The sequence below is a fragment of the Eptatretus burgeri genome, chromosome 1 (assembly GCF_056783735.1).
Source record: "Eptatretus burgeri isolate ZD-2024b chromosome 1, Ebu_testis_v1, whole genome shotgun sequence".
NCBI classification, from domain to species: Eukaryota; Metazoa; Chordata; class Myxini; order Myxiniformes; family Myxinidae; genus Eptatretus; species Eptatretus burgeri.
In genome coordinates, this window is record NC_140961.1 from 83,407,422 (window position 1) to 83,428,468 (window position 21,047).

At 36.1% G+C, this 21,047-nt stretch overlaps 1 protein-coding gene across 1 annotated transcript in view; it reads left to right on the forward strand.

The window, feature by feature from the left end:
• Nucleotides 1-21,047, forward strand: part of LOC147034863 (extracellular calcium-sensing receptor-like) — a 45,281-nt gene that overhangs the window by 22,213 nt on the left and 2,021 nt on the right. Inside the window, exon 3 of the mRNA XM_085858054.1 lies at nucleotides 16,049-16,322. Within this exon, the coding sequence (XP_085714180.1) occupies nucleotides 16,049-16,322 (274 nt within the window). The remainder of the gene's footprint in view (nucleotides 1-16,048; nucleotides 16,323-21,047) is intronic.

Genomic DNA, 21,047 nt, shown 5'->3' on the forward strand with positions numbered 1-21,047 from the left:
GAGCTTGTGTGGGGTGGGGTTTATGTGGGTGGGTTTTGTGTGGGCGGAGTCAAAAAATTTCAATTTATCTTTGTCTTTTGTAATTCCTGTGAATAAAATGAACCTAAAATCTCTTCCCCTTCCAAATCATATATCTTATAAGTCCAAGGAACCGTATCTATGACATCAACAATTTTAAAAAGTTCTTTCGTCCATCGTTTAGTAAAACCCTTTTCAAAATGAGATTTCCACCTATATATTCTTACGATATCACCAACTTTGAACTTAGGTTTTCTGACATTAATCTCTTTTTCATATTTTAATTTTGTAAATGTTTCTGATGGTTTCATATTTGTTGACGTGTGAATCGTGTCATTATACTTATCCACAATATCCTGAATAAAAGATGACCATTGTTGTGAACCGAGTTGTGTGAATTTTTTATATAGTCTCTCTTTTAAGGTACGATTAAAACGTTCAACAACAACTGCCTTCCCTTCATTAAAGGTACTGTCTAATGTAATGCTGTTATTTTTTAGAAAATTCATAAATGTCTTGTTATAAAACTCTCTACCCTCATCAGTCCACAATTTTTTAGGTTTTCTCTTACTTTTATTAAATATCTGTTGAAAGGCTAACATAAGAGTATTACCTGTTTTGTTTTTTAATGGTACAACCCATGCGTATCTACTCCTCCAATCAATAACGGTTAAAGCATACTTGTACCCCTTATCATTATTGAGTTCAATCAAATCAGCAGACCAGATATAATCGACTTCCTTGGAATAAACTTTCCTTCTCTGAAACTTTGTGAATATTGGTTTATGTAATTCATCAGCTAATTGCTCTTCAGTCTTAATGACATCATTAGAGCCTATAAGTTTTTTGAATTTCCAAGTCCAAGTTTCAATTTAGCACTGATCATCTTCTTCACAATGAACCGATCAACGTTTTCTCTCAAGGTTGGATTTTGTATCAGAGACAAATTATACAACATTTCTCTATCGGCTTCATGCTTTTCTTCCAACGTTGTGGTATTCCCATAATCAATATCATGTCTCATGCACACTTCATCAACTCTATTGATGGGTTCACTCCAGGATTTAGGATTGTCTGCCTCATCTAATCTTTTATCCAAGTTTGTGCCTGGACCACAGAAAGAATACCCTGGAAGATGTAATTCCCCTGGTATTCCAGTAGTTGTAAATTTACTTCCTGATAAAAACTTTTGTATATCTCCTCCGAGTTTGTGTTTGGAGATAAATTGATTTTTTTTTTGAACCACACACCGAACATATACCTTTTTGTATAACCCTGTTATTTTTACTTTTAATAAATGAAATATTTTTCGTATTAGTTTTCTTTTTACATTTGAGACAACAACTCATTTATTTATGTGAAAAATTCCTGCAGAGTGCAAAAACCTTTTTAGTTTCCAACATGCACATTTGAATCTTAATTTTTAAAACATAAAGAATCCTTAGAAATGCCTTCACTCTCTCCTCCATTTATTTAAGAAAAAAAATAAAAATGAAAAACTTGAATTAAAATGAATAGCTTGTCGATGTCAATATTCCTGTCGAAAGTATTGCAAATAGACTTGTCAATTCTTTGTTTTCCTCCTCGGTGGGTTGAGTTATTTTCTGTAATACCACCAATCTTTTTTTAATCTCACTGGTTTCCATATTTTCATATTTATTTCGTCTCGCTCTTTCCTCTCTCTCCTCCTTCTCTCTCTTCTCTTTTTCCTCCTTCTCTTTCTTCTCCCTCTCCTCCTTCTCTCTCTTCTCCTTTTCCTCCTCTTCCCTCTCTTCTTCAACTCCTTCCTCATCCCTTATTATCCTTGAATCGCTTACACCCCATAGAATATCATACATATATTCATCAGGATTTCTTGTTATTCCTGTATCCAAAATAATTTTTTTTACAACAGGAAACCAATAAAATTTCTTTTGAATTTCTAAAAGAGCCTTACCTTTTCTTAACTTTATAATTTTTTCATTATTTAACATTCTCATTAAATCTAAAGTTGTCGGTTTATCAACATCAGCATAATGCCAATCTTTTATTGAAAATACCTCATTCTTATGTTGTAGAACATATTTATTAAAATACCGAATACCCTTTTCTTGAAGGTATGCTTGGACGCAGAAATGATAATTTTCTTGAAGCCTTCTTTCGAGCATTTATGTATTAGAAATATATGTTAGAATAATATTATGGCACGAAACACCTCGCCATCTTCCCATAGTTAAATCATTTTGTATTTCCTTACTTATTATATATAATCCTGTTTTTTTCTGTTTTCATGATATAAACAAGGGCAAAACCATTATTATATTTACCCTTATTAAATTCTTTTATTTGCTGTTTACTAATCGTGGCCCCACAAAACTCATTCTCGATACCAAGTGGATAATATTCTTCCTTACGAGACTGATTTAATTGTTCCAGGTCTTCGAGGTTAATTTTAAATGACCAATTATACCCTAAATCATTCATATCATACCCCCATTGTTCTATTCTCATACAAACGATACGCCCTTGTTTATAAAAATTTATTTTAATTCGAACTGTGAATTCTGTATGACCTGGAGATAATATCAACACTTCTGTATCTTTGGAATACACGGCCATTTTATTTAAGGATATATATTGTGATAAATCGCTTAATCTCACCAAGTCATTCGCGTCAGTCGGGCTTGGATAATTTTTTAATTTATAAGCATTTTTCATATTAATATTTTTGGTTATGTTATATTTATGTCGTTCAGCCTGTGCCTTTGTGTAATAATTTGATAAAACAATATCCAGTTCTTGAGATACACCAAAGATAGAACCATCTTTACCAACATAAGTCATTTATATTAGATAAAAAATAATATCATAAATTTTTTTTATTTTTGTTGAGTTGAAATAACACATACAGACATAATTGACCACAACACTTGGAATTTAATTATTGGACTTGAAATGTTTGATAAACACCATTCTGTAAGAATTTTATGACTTCAACAGGTGGTGGAAGACCAAAACTATCAAAATAATATTTGTCTTGACTATTAAAAATACAAACCCAATGAGAACCATTCCCATTATTATCTTCTAAGTTCATAATAATATTCTTTGTATGTTTCGGCACATTTGTTAATTCATCTCTCATACAAATAACCACATTATGAATTTTTAATTTCTTACAATATTTGACAAGTTGTAAATTTGATGTTGTATTCTTTCCAAATTCTTTAAACCACTCATCAATGCTCATTTATTTATTAGAAAGATATAATCCAATACCTATTTTCGTTAATTTTACACCTGCTTGTGCTATAGAAGAAAGCATATTTCCAACTAACAATCTCGCTTTATCAGGCAGACCTTCAAGTTTTTCAGCAAAATCTACAATTACACCACTTCCACGAATTTGTTTCTCCAACTCTTTGTTATGTCTTTCCAATTCTTTTTGAGCCTGGAGTTGAGCCTTCCTTTCGTTGCCAGTTTTCACCGCTGTTGAAATACCACCCGTCAATGCTCCAACCGCACTTAAACCAGCAAATAAAGGAATTAGAAATGGGAGAAATCCTCCACTCGCCTCTCTTATTGAATATTTTTTCAACATTGGTTTTGTCATTTTAATTTTAAGTGAGCCAGTGTCATTCAAGATTTTAACCTGTTCTCTTGTGAGCAAAACATCAATTCTTACTGCTCCTTTTCTCTGAATTGTATTCACGTTAATCGTACAAGGCTTTTGATTTTGAACACAAGATGATAGTTTATGAAGATTGATTTGATTAACATATACCCCAGTTGGTACTTTGCCACTCATTTATTTAACAAAAAATTATGTGAGACTAATCATCACACCATTATCTGTATTAATCTGCAATTCTGTTTCTTCCAAAAGCAAACAATATGTATCAACTTCTTCACTCTCTCTTTCAATGTATGGGGAAGTATCCACTCGATTAGACTTTATAGTTTCCTTTTGAGCGCTCAGCTCAAACGCATAGATTGTATACAAACTTTTAAATGCTGTCATATCCAAAATAGGTTCTTTATTTCCATTACTTTCACACACCTTTTGGTAAGACTTGTATGCTTCAGCAAAATCATTTTTTTCCCAATTAATTTCCAATCTATCTCGTGGATAAAATGTTCCATCTAGAGAAACGCGAAGTTGTTTCACCTTAGCATTATCACTCAATCCATTATTCTTATCAGTCGCAGTATCACCATCTGGCTTTTTAAAAATGATCCACAGATATCGTGGCTTTCCTTCCAGAACACCCAAATTCCACGTGTAAGTAGTTTGGTTGAGTTTAACGTGTTGACATCTTCTTTTGAGGTATGATACACTGAGTGGTTTCTTTGAGTTAAGTCTTCGATTCAACATCTCTTCTGTTTTCAGATTAGGAGTATATTCACTGATATACCAACTCATCTCCTCAATTACAAATTTATTCTGATCACCAAAAGCATTACCAACACCAAAAAGCAATCGATTTTCATTATCATTCCTTTGTAGTTGAAATCTAATTTTAAGACCATACAGAACTTTATCATGATCAGAAAATCCAAATATACCTTTAAGAGGAACTGCCACAGTAAAACTATTTTCTGCTTTTGTATCATCATTATACGCTCCTTTCCTTTGAGTATATCCAGGGTCTGTGTTTGTTCCCGTTGACATATCAGGAATAAAACCTTCGACAGACCCCTTTCCCATTCTATCACTGAATGTATAGAGTGTAAATTTCATCATTTCAGATACAGCAGAGACATAATCAACCGCTTCAACTTCTTGTGTTCCAATATACAAACGCACACTATCAAACATTTTCCAGAAGAAATCATTTACAAGTGTAGGGTTTGTGTTATTCCCAGCTTTAGTGAATTTAAATTTACACAACAAGAAACTTTTGGAGAGATTCAAATAGGTTTGTTGATTATTTATTTCAAAACTTTTTGTACCATTCATATTCCAGTCTGTTCCAGTTATTGCATTTACCTTGAAGTAATCTTCTTTTTTAGTGGAGTTTGAGATAATAATAGTATTATCCAAATCATAGATACTATCAATTGCTTCCATACTTGTATTTATTTAGGAAAAAAAGATGTTAAAACTTTTGAAACCCTGATCCAAGTATTCGAATTATTTTCTGTCGTTCTTGGGGGGACAACTGAGTTTTGCCTTTCTTAATTTCTTTTATTGCTTGTAATTTATGAGATTCCTTCTGGGCATCTTTTATGCTCTTTACAGCACCTGCTACATTTCCCACAGCAGAAGCAGTTGAACCAATTCGATCTTTATGTTTTAGAATAGTTGAACCAATACCCATGAGAGTATCAATTATCCCATCTCCTCTAAATTGATGTCCAACACCCCTTTGTCTCTTAGGTTTATAGTATCCTCTACCAAGATACATACCTTCACCCTTGTAGTATGGGGAAAGGAACATCCCATCCCCTGTAATTATTTTATATTTTCCCAACTCGTGTTTCCTCACAATAACCATCATATTTATTTCTTGGAAAACTTCACGTAGGTGAATTCTGATGGATATAACTTCCCCATTAAAAGAAATCATACGATTATCTTGGTCGGTTATCCTAAAATTTACTCTGTGTATGGTTTTTCCTGACACAGGGAGATAAACCAAATTTTTAGGTTCCATATTGAATTTATAACCAATTGGGGTTGAGTATGCGCTGAATGAAAATATTGCATTTGTTTTTTTTCCATCATTATAAGCACCATCAATCAAATCACAGTGAATTAACACCGAATTTATTCCTGAGGATATTTGAATGACATTATCACTGTAAAACGTCCCATTAGTTTCAATCTTTTTTGAGGAGAAACCCAATAACTCTCTAAATGAATTATCAATTGTGAAATCAACCTTGTAGTTATTTTTAACTTTAATCGTTGATTTTGAAGTATGTTTTTGAATGTCTATAACAATATTTTTTGGTTCATCACCCTGTTCTTTCATAAGACGAGCAATTTCGGAAGATATTTGAGAAATCTCATATGCTCCGGGTGAGACTGTTATCGTTTTGTATCCACTTCTGGGATTATAACTAAACTTTTCATTTTTATCAGTTATATTAAATAAGGTATTTTATAAGTTTCCATGGACAATAAAGATGCCTCATATTCTTTTGTTGGGTCAAGTTGTAGTGGGTATGGGAATGAAGATGTGTGGTCGCTTGTTGTGAAATTAAAACTCAGGATTGTGCTTCTCATCTTATTTAATATGAGATAAAATGTCTTTATATTGAGATTTATTAATTATTTTCATGTTCATCAACTGGTCTAAAATGGCTGATGCTTCATTAAAACAATTGTTATTTCCAGCCTTCTTACTACCTAACAACAATAACAGTCTATTAACTAATTGCGATGGGTCATTTGGAAGAAAACTAATACCTGAACCAAGGATACTTAAAGCCTGAATAATGTGTTTCTCCTACTTTTACTAGAAATACTAACCCTATAATTTAGAGTGTTCAGCAGATCAATATATACTCTATCATCATTATTTTTCATATCCAATGGTTTATCAATATACTTTGATTCATCCCTCACAGTTGAACCTTGTCTTCCATCTTTTGTGAGAAGAAACATTAATCTCGGAGTTAGTTTAACAGGGGGTTGAGCAGAACCTAAGAACCTTAATTCATCATTAAATATCAATACCTTTTCTTGAACAAGATGAAATATTGCTGGTTGTTCTGTTGGAATGAGTCCTGCTTTGGTTTTTGAATCCGCTGAATATTCATTGTTTTGAAGAGCATTCACAATATAATCAGGGGGTTGATTAATCTCTTCCAGTTGTTGAAATAAACCTTCATCATCATACACCTTTAATTCTCCTAAATGCTCCAATTCTTCCTCCGTCATTTGATCAAAATCTTTTAACATTTGAAGTTTTTTAGGAGTATATTCTACTGTGGGAACTGTGGAAACATCTTTCATTTTTTCTTGGGAAGTTTTTAAAAGTGGTTTAAACAATTTCTCTTGTTTTCTTTCAAATGCTTCTTCGCCCGTTAGTTTCTGTCTGCGTTTCTTCTTTATGTCTTCCTGCTGTTTTACAACTTTTGAAACCAACTCTTGATGTTCCTTAAATCTTCTTGCTCTTTCTTTTGCATCCATTTATTTATTGTAAAATATCATTTAATAAATTGTAAAGATCAACAGGGAAATTTTCCTTTTCTTCATCATTCAAGTAGATGTGTTCAAATAAATCCTTTTCTTTAAATATTTCATCAAATTCTTTATTAACATTAATGCGAGTTGTAATTTCTTCTTCACTAATACTTGCATCTCTGCTTTTCATACGTTTGCGTTGAGTTTCTTCATCAACATTAAAACCGAATGATAAAATCTGCACTCCGCTCAGATGTTTAATAATTTGTCTCGTTCCTTCTGGATTAGTTTCTAATATCCCAAGACCACCAGATTTTAGTTTCCTTAACTCACTCTTACAATGTGAATATTTTGTTGTACCAAGAGAAACCTCCTCAAATATTTGACCTTCATTCCTCAATCGCATATGTTCCTCCACTGAAATATAGTGATAATCTTCACCTTTTACTTCTCCAGGTCTTATTGCTCTAGTTGTTGTTGATACAATGCGTATCACGGGGTGTTTTTCAAGTAAATTTACAATATTCTCATTTGTACTACACAAGAACCTTGATTTATGAAAATTTTTTCCAGAAGCAGATTTACCCACAAGATTTACAATAATAGTTGTCATTTATATATGTAATTGTTTATAAAACAAAAAATATATCCCTTAATATCTCATCTTGTTTCACAACAATATATTTATATTTTTCAGTCGAGTGCTTCATGTAATCCTCAAATTTCTTTTTACTACATAATGTAGAACAATTATCTCTCCAAAAATTATTGATATCTATTGAATTTAACTTGAATAAAATAAAAGTATTAGCATTGTTTCTGATGGAACGACGAGGAAGTTGAAAGTACGATTGACTAAGATAAATACAATGACAAGAAGAATGTCTCCCTCTTGTGTAGTAGCTGTCCATTACCGTTTGGTTTCTCTCATTAACACAATCATCAAAGATAACGAGGTTCTTTTTTGATTTATCCAAATCTTGGGGAGACGGTATATCATCCGTATTATCACTAAGAATACAAGTTATAGGATTTGATTTCTTTTTACATCTCTGTGTATCACAAAATAGTTGAATTATATCTTCAATGTTATAATCATTTAGGTTTTTTTGACGTTTAAATAAACCGATTATATCTTCTTTTTGAAGACCAGCATTATAACCTTGAGAGAGTAGTTGATACTCTGGTTGAAAACTCGACTTTGTGAAAATTATTAAATTATCATAATCTAAAAAGTTGGGAGTGAGGAGCATCTTTAAAAGTAAGCAGGTTTTTCCACATCCACTTGAACCAACTATGAGACATCTTAATGAATTTGGGAGATTTTTATGGTTGTTAAATTTTATCTTATTTTCCCAAATGGGTAAAAAATCATTCATTTATATATTTGGAAAACAGGTTATTTAATTTATTATTGGCTTTTTTAGAAACTCTATATTTTATCCTAAGTTCAGGTTTAATTTCAAGATAATCCATTATTTTATTTATACAATATCTTGTGTTGATATTTCCCTGAAAATTACATCCATGAATAATATATAACAACAATCCTTTGAACATTTCTCGTATACGTTCAGTTTCTTCCCTTGTAAGGAAAGGTGTGTTATCACCCTCATACTTTACATTCATTTCTCTAATCAATCTTGTAAAGTAATTCATTTTTGGTGTAAATCTAAAAGAATTATTTTCCTTTTTATATTTTTTATTATCATTAATTAGAAGATAATCACAGAATATACATTGTTTATAGGCTTTTGACTCTGTGTTTAATGCCCGTCTTTCACATGCAGGACAATTCTCAAATTTGTCATGTGGAGAATCAGGAAAGTCAATATTTATAAAGTAAAACTTTACTTAAACTGAAATTCATCTATACTTTCAGTTGTATATTGACTCATATTTAATAATATTAACATCGATATCGATATACGTTTTTTCATTACCAGATTCATCGACAACATTTTTTATATTAAAGGTAATTTTAAAATGATCGTTAACTACTATTGAACGAAATGTCATTTCACCTGATATATTTACATCCTTTATTTCATCAGGATTTACATCTTTAGGGTTGTTGAAAAAAATACAAATTTCTCCTTGCATATTACAGATGGTCTTATCTTTTCTTTCTAAAGCTTCATCCATAAGGTTTTTGTTTTTTGATACTTTTTCTTGCTTCATTGCTTTTTCTTGTTTTGAATATATTACCAGAAGGAGAGGAGAAACTTTTGTTAGAGATACTTTAATTGATGTTCTACCAGGTATATACTAAAAGCCCTTCCACTGAAGGAAATTGAAGAACTCATATTATTTACCATAATTGTTTTTATCCAATAGTTGTTATATTTATCTTTGTTCAATTTTACATCCTTGACATATTTCTCAGTATCTTTAACAAATGAAGAGATTGATTGAAACTTTTCTTTTGTGTCTTGAAACATTGTATTTATTAAGTGAAAAAGTTGGAGGATAAAATGGTTTTAAGCACAGATTCACCTGCAAAATAAAGGAAATTTTCATCAAGAAAATTTTAGTTTAACTAAAGATTTATTATATAAATATGGTGAATACAACATACTGCGATGTTTGTAATCACAAATATAAACATTATAGAAAACACCTCCGAACCAACAAACACACATTTAATCTGTTTCATAAAATATCTCCTCTTGAGTTGGAAAGAAAACATTGTGATATCTGCTCAAAGGATGTTTTGAAGAGTAGTTATAATAGACATCTTCAATCACAAAAACACAAGAAAAATGAGTTTAAAGTAAAGGGAGACTATTATATTGAAAACACTGATGGGGCATTTAAAGGGCATATAAAAATAAGGATTTTTCAATTTGGAGAACCCGGTCCATCATCAATAGCTGAATCAATTGAAATAGTGAAACCTGATGTTGAAAAAGTTATTAAAAAGACATTAAAAGAAATGAAAACTTTAAAGTTTTATATGGGAGTGAAAATGAATATGAACAGACAAGAAGAAGAACAAACTCCTTATATGAGAACAGATCTTCATTTTATAACATCATTTCAAGATTTTTTGAATAGTGGGGTTTATGAAGAACTAGCAAAACAAGAGGAGGATGTTGATAATACAGTGGTAGGAAGTGGATTCAATATTAAAAAAAATCATCTTTTTAGATATACACATTCTAAAATCAAACCCTCTTAAAGCTTATTCTTATATTGAATTACCAAAAGAAATAAAACTAAAGAAGGCAGTTGTTAATATTAAGAACAATGATAATAAATGTTTTCTCTGGTCTGTTCTTGCTCACTTTCATCCACCAAAATGTAATTCAGAAAGAGTAAAACAATATATGAAATAGGAGAATACCTTGGACATTAAAGATTTTAAATTCCCAATGCCACTAACAGATATTCCTAAAATTGAGAAAAAGAATAATCTTTCTATTAATGTATATGGATTAACGGATACAAACAAAGTTCAAATATTAAAAATTTCAAACAACTATAAAAATGAAGAAACACGCATTGATCTTTTATATTTTAGTGTTGGAAATAATTCACATTACACATACATCAATAATTTATCAAGATTAATCTCTTCTCAGGAATTCAGAACAGCAAACAAAATATATCCTTGTAAGCGATGTCTTAATTCATTTCATACAAAAGAACGATTAGAACAACATTCAAAATATTGTAGTAATCATAAATCAGCTGTAATTACAATGCCTAAACCTGGTGAAAAGATTTCTTTTGAAGATTATAATAAATCTATCATGCACCCATTTGTGATATATGCTGATTTTGAATGTATCCTTAAAAATATAAATACTGCTTCTCCTAATCCAAAAGAATCATATACAAATAAATATCAAAAACATATTCCTTGTGGTTTCTGTTATTATATCAAATCATCTGTTGGAGAAAAGTATAACAAACTTGAACATTATAGTGGAAAAAAAGCTTCACAAGAGTTTGTAAAACGATTAGAAAAGGATTGTATAAGACTCACTAAATTAATGAAAGAAACAAATGAACTGATGAAATTAACCAAAGAAGAAAAATTAGAATTTAGAAAGAACAATATCTGTCATATTTGTGAGGGGGAAATTAAGGAGTCTAAAGTTAGGGATCATTGTCATCTTACTGGTAAATATAGAGGTCCCGCTCATTCCTGTTGTAATCTTAATTATAAATTACCTTCTTTTATTCCAGTCTTTCTTCACAACAGCGCCAACTATGATACACATCTATTTATAAATGAACTTTCAAAAACACCAGGGAATATTTCTGCCATAACAAACGCAAGTCAAAAGTATATTTCATTTACAAAAATGGTATTCACAAAACCTTTAACTCATATTAGGTTTCTAGATTCTTACAAGTTTATGGGAACACCACTAGCCTACCACGCATCAAATCTAAGCTCCACGGACTCTTTTCCAAATCTTAATTCATTCTTTCCAAAAGAGGAAATTCTCACTAAAGAGGAAATTCAGATTAAAGAGAGAATTCAAAGTAAAGAGGAAACTCTAATTAATGAGGAAATTAATGAAGAAATTCCAACTGAAGATGAAATTCTAATTATAAAGAAAATTCGAACAATGAATGAAATTCTAACTAAAGAAGAAATTCTGATTAAAGATGAAATTCTGATTAAAGAAGGAATTCTCACGAGAGAGGAAATTCAAACAAGGAATGAAATTCAAAGTAAAGAGAAAATTCTTACAAGTAAGGGAATTTATCCTTATGATTATATGGATTCATTTCTGAGATTTAAAGAAACACAACTTCCTTCAAAAGAAAGTTTCTATAACAACCTTTATGAAGAAGAGATAAGTGATAAGGAATATAAACATGCACAAGAAATATGGAAAATATTTAAGATAAAGAACCTTGGAGAATATCATGATTTATATCTAAAAACAGATGTTTTATTGTTAGCTGATGTGTTTGAAGCTTTTAGATCACTCTGTCATAATAAAAATTGTTATGGATTAGATCCTGCCCACTATTTCACAGCTCCTGGTTTAGCTTGGAGTGCAATGTTGAAAATGACAAAACAAGATATAGATTTAATCAGTGATGTTGATATGCTTTTGATGATTGAGAAGTCCAAGAGAGGTGGAATATCACAAGTATGTTCAAAAAGATATGCTAAAGCAAATAATAAATATCTTCCAAATTATGATAGTGAAAAAGATAGTAATTATTTGATGTATTTTGATGCTAATAATTTGTATGGATGGGCAATGTCTCAATCTCTGCCTTATGGTAAATTCGAGTGGGTGGAAGAAAAGGATTATGAAAAGGCTTTGATGAATATTGTTATTTCTTCTCAAGAGTAATTGAATGATGAAGAAGAAGGTTATTATTTTGAAGTTGATTTGAGGTACCTGAGTGATCTTCATAATAAGCATAAAGACCTTCCTTTTGCATGTGAGAAAGAAACCCCAAAGAAAGAATGGTTCAGTGATTATCATAAAAGTTTTAATATTAAAGGCAAATCAACAGAAAAGTTATTAACAACATTCTATGATAAAGAGGGATATGTTTTGCATCAGAGAAGCTTAAAACAATTTTTGAGAGAAGGATTGAGAGTAGCTAAAATTCATAGAGTTTTAAAATTTAAACAAAGTCCTTGGGTGAAAAAGTATATTCAATTCAATACAGATATGAGAGCAAATACAAAAGTAAAATTTGAAGGGGACTTTTATAAATTTATGAATAATGCTGTATTTGGAAAGACTATGGAAAATGTTAGAAACAGGCAAAACATTAGATTCGCAACATCTTGGAAAGAAGCTTCGAGATTGATAAATAAACCAAGTTTTGAGAGAGAAGAGGTTTTTTCAGATAACTTTTCTGCAATTCATATGAAAAAGGAAAGTATTGTAATGGATAAACCAATTTATATTGGAACAGCAGTTCTTGATTTATCAAAGATATTGATGTATGATTATTTGTATAATGACTTAAAGAAAGAGTATGGTGAAAATGTTTCATTGTTGTATATGGACACTGATAGTTTTATCCTAGATATAAAAACTGATGATGTCTATAAAGATATGAAGAAAAATATTGGAGTATATGATACAAGTAATTTCAGCAAGAAGAGCGAGTTATTTTCCAAAAAGAATGAAAAGGTTATTGGTAAGTTTAAGGATGAGTTGGGTGGAAAAGTAATGAGTGAGTTTATTGGATTGAGAGCAAAGGCATATGCTTATAAGTATGGTGATCAGATTGATAAGAGGTTAAAGGGAATAAAGAAATATGTAATAAAGAAATCAATAACTTTTAGAAATTATTATAACTGTTTGATGAATAAGAAAGAAGAATATAGGAAAATGAATACAATAAGAAGTTATAAACATAACATATATATATATATATATATATATATATATATATATATATATATATATATATATATATATATATATATATATATATATATATATAGTGAAGAAGTAAATAAAAAGGCATTAGGAGCCTTTGATGATAAGAGATTTATTTTAGATAATGGAATAGATTGTGTTCCATATGGATATTGTATGATAGAGTGAATAGAATAGATTGTGTTTTAACGATGGGAAGATGGGTTAGGGTTTTTTAAGGGCTACCGCCGCGTTTTTTGCAATATATAAATGGTCAAACCAAGTATTAATCAAACTAAAGAGTGGAGAAAATCTCAGTCTTGGTATATAAATGGAAAACATAATGAATGTGAAAAATATCAAATAAGTCTTATTGAAAAAAATAACTAAAACAAAGGTAAATAAAACAAATAAGCGAATCAATTTAAAAAGTAGTAAGTTAGAGGATGTAAAGAAAAAAATGAATATCCTTGAATGGACTGAAAACTTTGATGGTTATCAATTGAACAATGAAAAAACAATTTACTATAATCTCAAAATGATATGTGGCTCAGGAGGTGGTCAAACAAGAGCATTAAGAGAAGTTTATCATTTCGTAATGGCACAAAAGGGGTATCTTAAAAAATATAAAGATTCAAATGTTTTGTTTTTCAATATTTTAGATGGGGATTATTGTGCAAAGAAAATTAAACTATTGAAGGAATTTGAGAATGAACAAATATCTTTATAGGTTCAATGAGTGAGCTAAACAATATGCATCGGTTATTTGATAAAGAGTGTCCCGAGGCTAAGATGTTTTAGATATTTCTTTCGAATCACCTTCAACAAATCTTTATCTTATTGTATGGATTATTTGAAAAAAAAGTGTCCCCAGGTTAAAAGGGGAGACAAATAAATATACCTTGGGATAAAAAGGGGGTTTATTTTTCGGGAAAAAAATATGAATCACTGAAAATCCCCCATTCATTTACATGGGGAAAAGTGAGCCAGAACCAGTATATTCACCCTACTGACGGGTCCTTGTACAAGAACCGAAATACGCCAATCGGCAGATCACGTGGGGTAGGGTCGATTGCCAATCTTCAATGCACCTAAATACCCACGTGATCCAACTACCGGGGTATTCCACCCTCGACGGATCTCGTACGGAACAAACCGCTGAGGCGAGCTTGTCCGTGCGTGATTCCGAGCGGCGTAATCGCCGAGAACCGTCGGTCCAAATGTCCCCCTATTACGGCAAACCAACGGCTTTCTAACTCCCAACACACGAAATGTTCAGTCAATGAGGGAATGGACGAAACGAGCAAGTTTACATTTACACAAGGACATTAATTATAATGAAACACGTATGCAATTAAATAAGGCAAAACACATATGCAATTATACAAGCAACAAAAGAACTACAACCGTGTATAAGCAATTATTAATGTACAGTCACTTCCACAGTTTTACTTACGGGACTCAGCGCAACAAACATTCATTCGAAAGAAAAGCAGGAAAAAGACCCCATCAAAGGCAATGGGGTCAGACTGGACCTCTTGGGTCTTTATGGCGTGGGACTTGGCAGACCGACCGAGTCCCACGAGACCGTTGCAGGTTCCCAGCACCCTCGTGGTGTCTGGCTTGGGCGACCCACGATGCTCCTTCCCCACAGCAGCTCGCGTAGCCGCGGTTGAGCTCGGGCCTTCCGTGTGGAAGGCGAGCTCTCTCCGGCTCTCTCCACACGAACGCGCTGTTTGCGCGACACAGCAGGCAAGGCTGCGCCTCCAGCTCGCGTCTCCTTCGCGACGCCCGGATTTCCACGCAGCTCCTTGGCTTCTGGCTTCCTCCCGACTCCTCCAACTGCCGAAGCAAAAAGCTTACTCCTCCCACGGGACTCAGCACACGAACTCTGCCATGAGACTCCGAGCTCAGCCCACGAACTCAGCCCTACCACGGGACTCTTTTCACGGGACTTCCACGAACTCTTTCCACGAACTCTTTTTGGGACTCTTTAGAACAAAGAAATGATTCCTCTTTATCCTTTGCACCCCCTCCCCCGCACCCGGCGTGACTCATGCCCTCGTGATCCACCACGGGTGGGAGGGAGTTGTTGACATCACGGGATGGCAGGGTTCTTCTTCCTCTTTGCAGAAGAGGGGGAGGGATGTCTCCATTGTTTGCTCCCTAACTATTAAATCGATCTCAAAATATTTAAACAATAGAAGGTGAGCTATCTAGGGAACATGCACTTATCGACATAGCTGGCTAAGGGAACCTGTATGTTGTGTACGATTGAATTCCAAATTCGTAACAATATATATATATATATATATATATATATATATATATATATATATATATATATATATATATATATATATATATATGCACAAACAAACACTAACTGAGCTATATATATATATATATATTCGATGTCAACAATGCAACCATTTTGTAAAATGTGTGCTAGACCAAGCCTCTCCCTCTTGCAACGTAAATGTCTGTCATCCAATTTTATTTATTTATTTGCACTGAATCACATTGAAACATTTTCTCAATTTGTCATTTGTGTTTCCAGATTAGCTTTTCATCATCCTGTAAGTGTTTGAGTAATAAGGAGTTGTTTCCATCATTTCTGCGTACAGTCCCAAGTGATGAGCACCAAGCATCTGCAATTGCTCGCCTCATTAGTTACTTTAGTTGGGTTTACATTGGTGCCTTGGCAGTGGATGATGATTTTGGACGCAATGGTGTTTCTCAGTTTTTGGTTGAAGCAGAGGCTAATGGAGCTTGTATTGCTTTCAGTGATTACCTTCCAAAAGTGCAAGATCAAAGCATTCTTTACCACCTTGGTAGGATATATTCTGGTCCATTCCGTGGACTGCGTTCGCAGGTCCCTCTGTATTGTCAGTGTCAGATCAGGCCAGATCAAATCTGGGACTTGTTGCAGGTACCATTTAAATCTGTACTAACTTGTTTCATACTCAGGTTGTCAATGCCTAAACCATCTCCCCCACCAGGTTTTCTGGTGAGGAGGGTGACTGGCTGTGGACACCCAGCAGGATTAAAAAGAAAACCTTTCAAAGGGTGGAGGAGCTCCTTGTGAGCCAACAGCCATCCATATGTGGTGACCAACTGTGTCCGTAAATGTTCTCCTGCAGTTGGGTTACCTGCTTTTAAGAGGTTGATGGCAGGATTTGCATTATGGCCAGAGTAAAATACTTCATTCCACAACAAACAAATAAAACGAAGAAAAACCCGCTCCATTGGAGTACCTCCTGTGCAGCTGCCCTTCACATGGCAGCTCCCTGGATGACGCGAATGGGGAAAAGCCTTCAGGATCCCCATTCTTTGATGATAGGAAGAAAACCATGGAGCAACCCTGCTCGGATAGGTTGTGGTGGTGTGTGTTGGGTTAGTGCTGAGTTGTCATCCACCAAACGATGGTCTCTTAGAGTTAACCTGATTAGATGCGTGGAATGTCCTCACCCTGAGAGTGGTTGATCACCTGGCTCTGCTGTCATCTGTGCTCCAATGTTTGAACATCAGCATTGCAGCACTTTCTGAGGTTTGGAGACCAGATAGTGGTGAGATCATGGTGGGTAGTTATACCTACTACTGGTCTGGTGGCTTTGATGGTTACGATGACAAAGTGAGTTGCTGTAGCTGTGCCCAACAAGGTGACTGCAATGGTAATTGAGGTAACACTGGTTAACGAGCTTATTATGAGACTGAGGATTCATCACTCCCTGGGTGTCATTGCCTTGGTCTCTGTATATGCTCTGACTGAGGCGAGTGATCTCACTGAGAAGGAGATATTCCATGACACTCAAGTCTATGCCTGGTGTTGGCTTCATGGTTAGGGTGGTGGGCTTGGGATTCTACGATCCTGAGTTCAAATCCCACTCGGATGTTGAATTAATACCAGGTGGGGTTGACTCTGCCTGTCATCCTTCTGAGGTCAGCAAAATGAGTGCCAGCTTGCTGATATCCTGTGTCGGAGTTGCGACCCATCCAGGAATGTACCCAACAGCCAAGGAGACTGTTTAGGCAGCACCAATGCTCTGCACAGTGTATGGTCCCGATGGATGGATGGACTTGAGTTTGTGGTTGATTAGTGCCCCAGGCGAGAAACTCTTCTCATCTTGGGGGATTTCAATGCATCGACTGGCACTGCAGGATGGTTGTGAGACAGGTGTTCATCCCAATGTGTCTGAAATCAGGAACCCGAATAGCACAAAGTTCCTTGACTTCACAAGATGTCATGGACTTATCGGATTACTTGTTCATAGTTTCACCGCCCACAGCCACATCGCTGGACTTGAAATTTCAATGCTGGTGGTGCCAAATAGGAGAGTGACCATGTTCGCGGGGATGGTTGTTCAAAGTTGGTCCAGAACTGTAGGGTCCACTGCAGTGCTCAGTTCCTCAGTACCAACCACAGGCTTGTTGGAGCAACTCAAGCTGTGGCTCAAATCCAAGAGAATGGTACCATCCAAGCCTCGGCTGGATGTTGTCAAGCTCAAGGATGAAAAAGTAGCAGAGGAATTTGCAAACAGGTTTTGTGGGGGTTTGTGGATCTGGGTGTTTCAGGGGTGTCTTAGAACCCACCATCAAGTGAAGAGGACGTTCGTTTCCCAAGGGACACAAGATACCATTGACTAAAGTTCCAAGGCCAGGCATGATGGCAGAACTGAGCTTTTCAGGGAGATGAGGCATAAAACTGTGTTCACTGAGGGCAGATAAGGAGGCCTATGTACACGGAATCTGTGAGGGGGTAGATCTTATAATCACCTGTGGTCAGGTGATTTCTCGTCTTGCTTACAGAGGAATCCATGCTTTGCGTTCCTCCAAGCCTGTCCGTCGGTGTACAGCAGTTTGAGTGGAGTGGTGAGCCTGGTGTTGGCTCAATGGTTAGGGTGGCAGCTTTGGATCCTAGGGTCCTGAGTTCAAGCCCCGTTGGCTGCTGAATTAATACACCAGGGGGTTGACTCAGCCTGTCATCTTTCTGAGGTCGGCGAAATGAGTACTCGTGTGTACTGGTAGAGGGGCACTGCATCAGCAACACAGTCGTGCTTCCAAGAAGTGATAGCTACCCCAGCAGCTAAGCTGCCAAATGCAAGAAGAAGAAGAAGAAACAGAAAGAAGAAGAAGAAGATGTAGTTGAAGAAGTGGAGTGGTGAGCTCTTGACAGAGGAGTCTGAAGAGAAGGTCTGCTGGGCTGGTTCGTTTGAGCAGCTTTACCAGGCTGACCCACCAGCTGTTGATATGGATGTCAAGGGTGTTACTATCCCTACTGCTGACCTTTCAATAAACTGTGAACTGCCTTTGTTTGTGGAAACACAGGCTGCGGTGAATTGGTTGAAAAAGGGCAGAGCTCCTGGCATTTGTGGCATCCATGTTGAACTTCTCTAAGCTGATGGAAATGCTGCCGTTGTGTTATTACATGCAGTTGTGTGCTCTGTTTAGACTGACTGGAAGGATTGATTGTCCCCCTCTGGAAAGGGAAGATTGATCACCAGGAGTGAAACAACTACTGAAGGTTAACACTGCTCGCAGTGACGGGCAAGGTCTTTGCTCGGATAATTATTAATAGGGTTCACCGCCACCTGCTTGAGCAACAGCACAAAGAGCAGTCTGGCTTTACACCAAAGAGGTCAACGATTGACTGTGTCCTTCCTCTTCAGATCCTCACTGATCAACATGCAGCCTTTGTTGATCTCTGCAAAGCATTCAATTCAGTGAATCCGGATGCCCTCTGGAGGATCCTCTGTCTTCGTGGAGTGCCACCAAAGCTGATAAATATTATTTTTGAACTATACTCTGGTACTGAGAGTGCTGTGAGGTGTGGTGGTTCCATCTCTGACTTATTTCAAGTTGTTACTGGAGTTTGTCAGGGGTGTGTGCTGGCACGAATTCTTGTCAGTGCTTGTATGGACTGGATTCTGGGGAGGATGTCAGAGAGATCAAGCTGCGGTGCATCATTTGGGAATATCAGGATCTCCCGCGTGGGATATGGTTGTTCGCCAAACCCGACCTACCCAAGTACCCACGCGGATGGTAGACAGGGCGATCGCACCTCGCCGCAAGTCGACTCCGGACACGGGCTGCTTAAGCGACCCGTTCCGTACTATCGGGATAACCGAGCGGTGTTATCGTCGGCCTCGACGGTTCCGATTAATTATCGGGCGTATTAAGCCCACGACGAACCCGTTACGTGAAGCAAGATAGAGATTCAATTAAAGAAAAGACGAAGCAAAACGGGAAAACAGTTCAACATAATGCACATTTATTCCGCGGCACACGGAGAGCACACATATACAGCCAAACAGAATGCACATATATAAAATGCAACAAAAGAACCAATGACGCAGAGATACTACCGACTAAGACCGACACACGGCAACACTTAACAGTTTTACTTCACCAGACTGGCGCCACACACACACACACGTTTACACAGAACCCAAAATAAATTGGAAGTGCGACTTCCCTGATCGCGTCGAGTCCTCCATTTGCGACCGCAACTCCGAGCCCCTCCGGCGTGCTCCGCGAGCTCGTGCCGCGTGTCGCTCGTGTGGTCCGCTCGACTGTTCGGACGGGGTGTTGGGGAAACGGACGGGGTTTGTTCGGCGCTGTTTTCCGCGCTCGCGCACGGATCAGAGAAGCAAGGCAGGAACAACAAGCTCGCGACTCGAGCCAGAAGACGACCATGAAGACCAACCCACTCCAACTGTCGACCAACCAACTCTTGACCAACCACCACTCAACGTCCGTCCTGTCCACCTTTTGTAGCGCAGGCTCCGCCCTTCGCTCCGCCCCGTTTTCGGCCCCGCCTCCCTTCGAGCTTCTTGGAGAATCCTCTCGAAGGGGGTCGTGACCTCTCGCTTTCCCTCCACGCCGCGCCGTGCGGGGGCCGGGGTTGCCAGTCTTGGCTCAGAGCCAGGGAATTATTCCCCCAAAAAGAGGCCCCCACCTTTTCTCACCTTTGACCCCTGCATCGCCCCTCCTCCAAACCGAGCGCGGAGAACCTCGATGGGAAAAAACAGGCGGGAAAACCCCCGAGCATAGTTGTTGGTTTTTGTTTGTTCCCAGAGATCGTAACCGCACAGGGCCTACTGAATGGCGAGTGGCGATGATGTGGTAGCGTTGATGGTGGAGGTGGCATGGTTGTAGTGTGGTTGGCGCTGTGGTGGGGATGGCTTGGTTGTTGAGATGCTGTTTGTTTGAAATAAAAGATAGAACAGAAAAAAATGGCTAACTCAAAGCATCACAGCCCGGATGGATCACATAAATTCCCTCTATACAACGGGTTTGGGATAACTACACATATACTTACAGAGATATCTCACCTACGGGACCTGAATGGTGGTTTGCGAATTTCCACAACCATAACAATATTATTTCCGAGTTTGTGGTTTCGTGTCGCGCTATCTTCGACTTTCTTCTGCGCTCGAGTAACGTGATATTCGGCTTACATTATCTCAAAGACCATATGAGGTGCATGGTACAAAAAAAGTAAGTAAAATGGTTCTGAAACGGTGAAATCGTATTCCACTGACTGCATTAAAATAAAA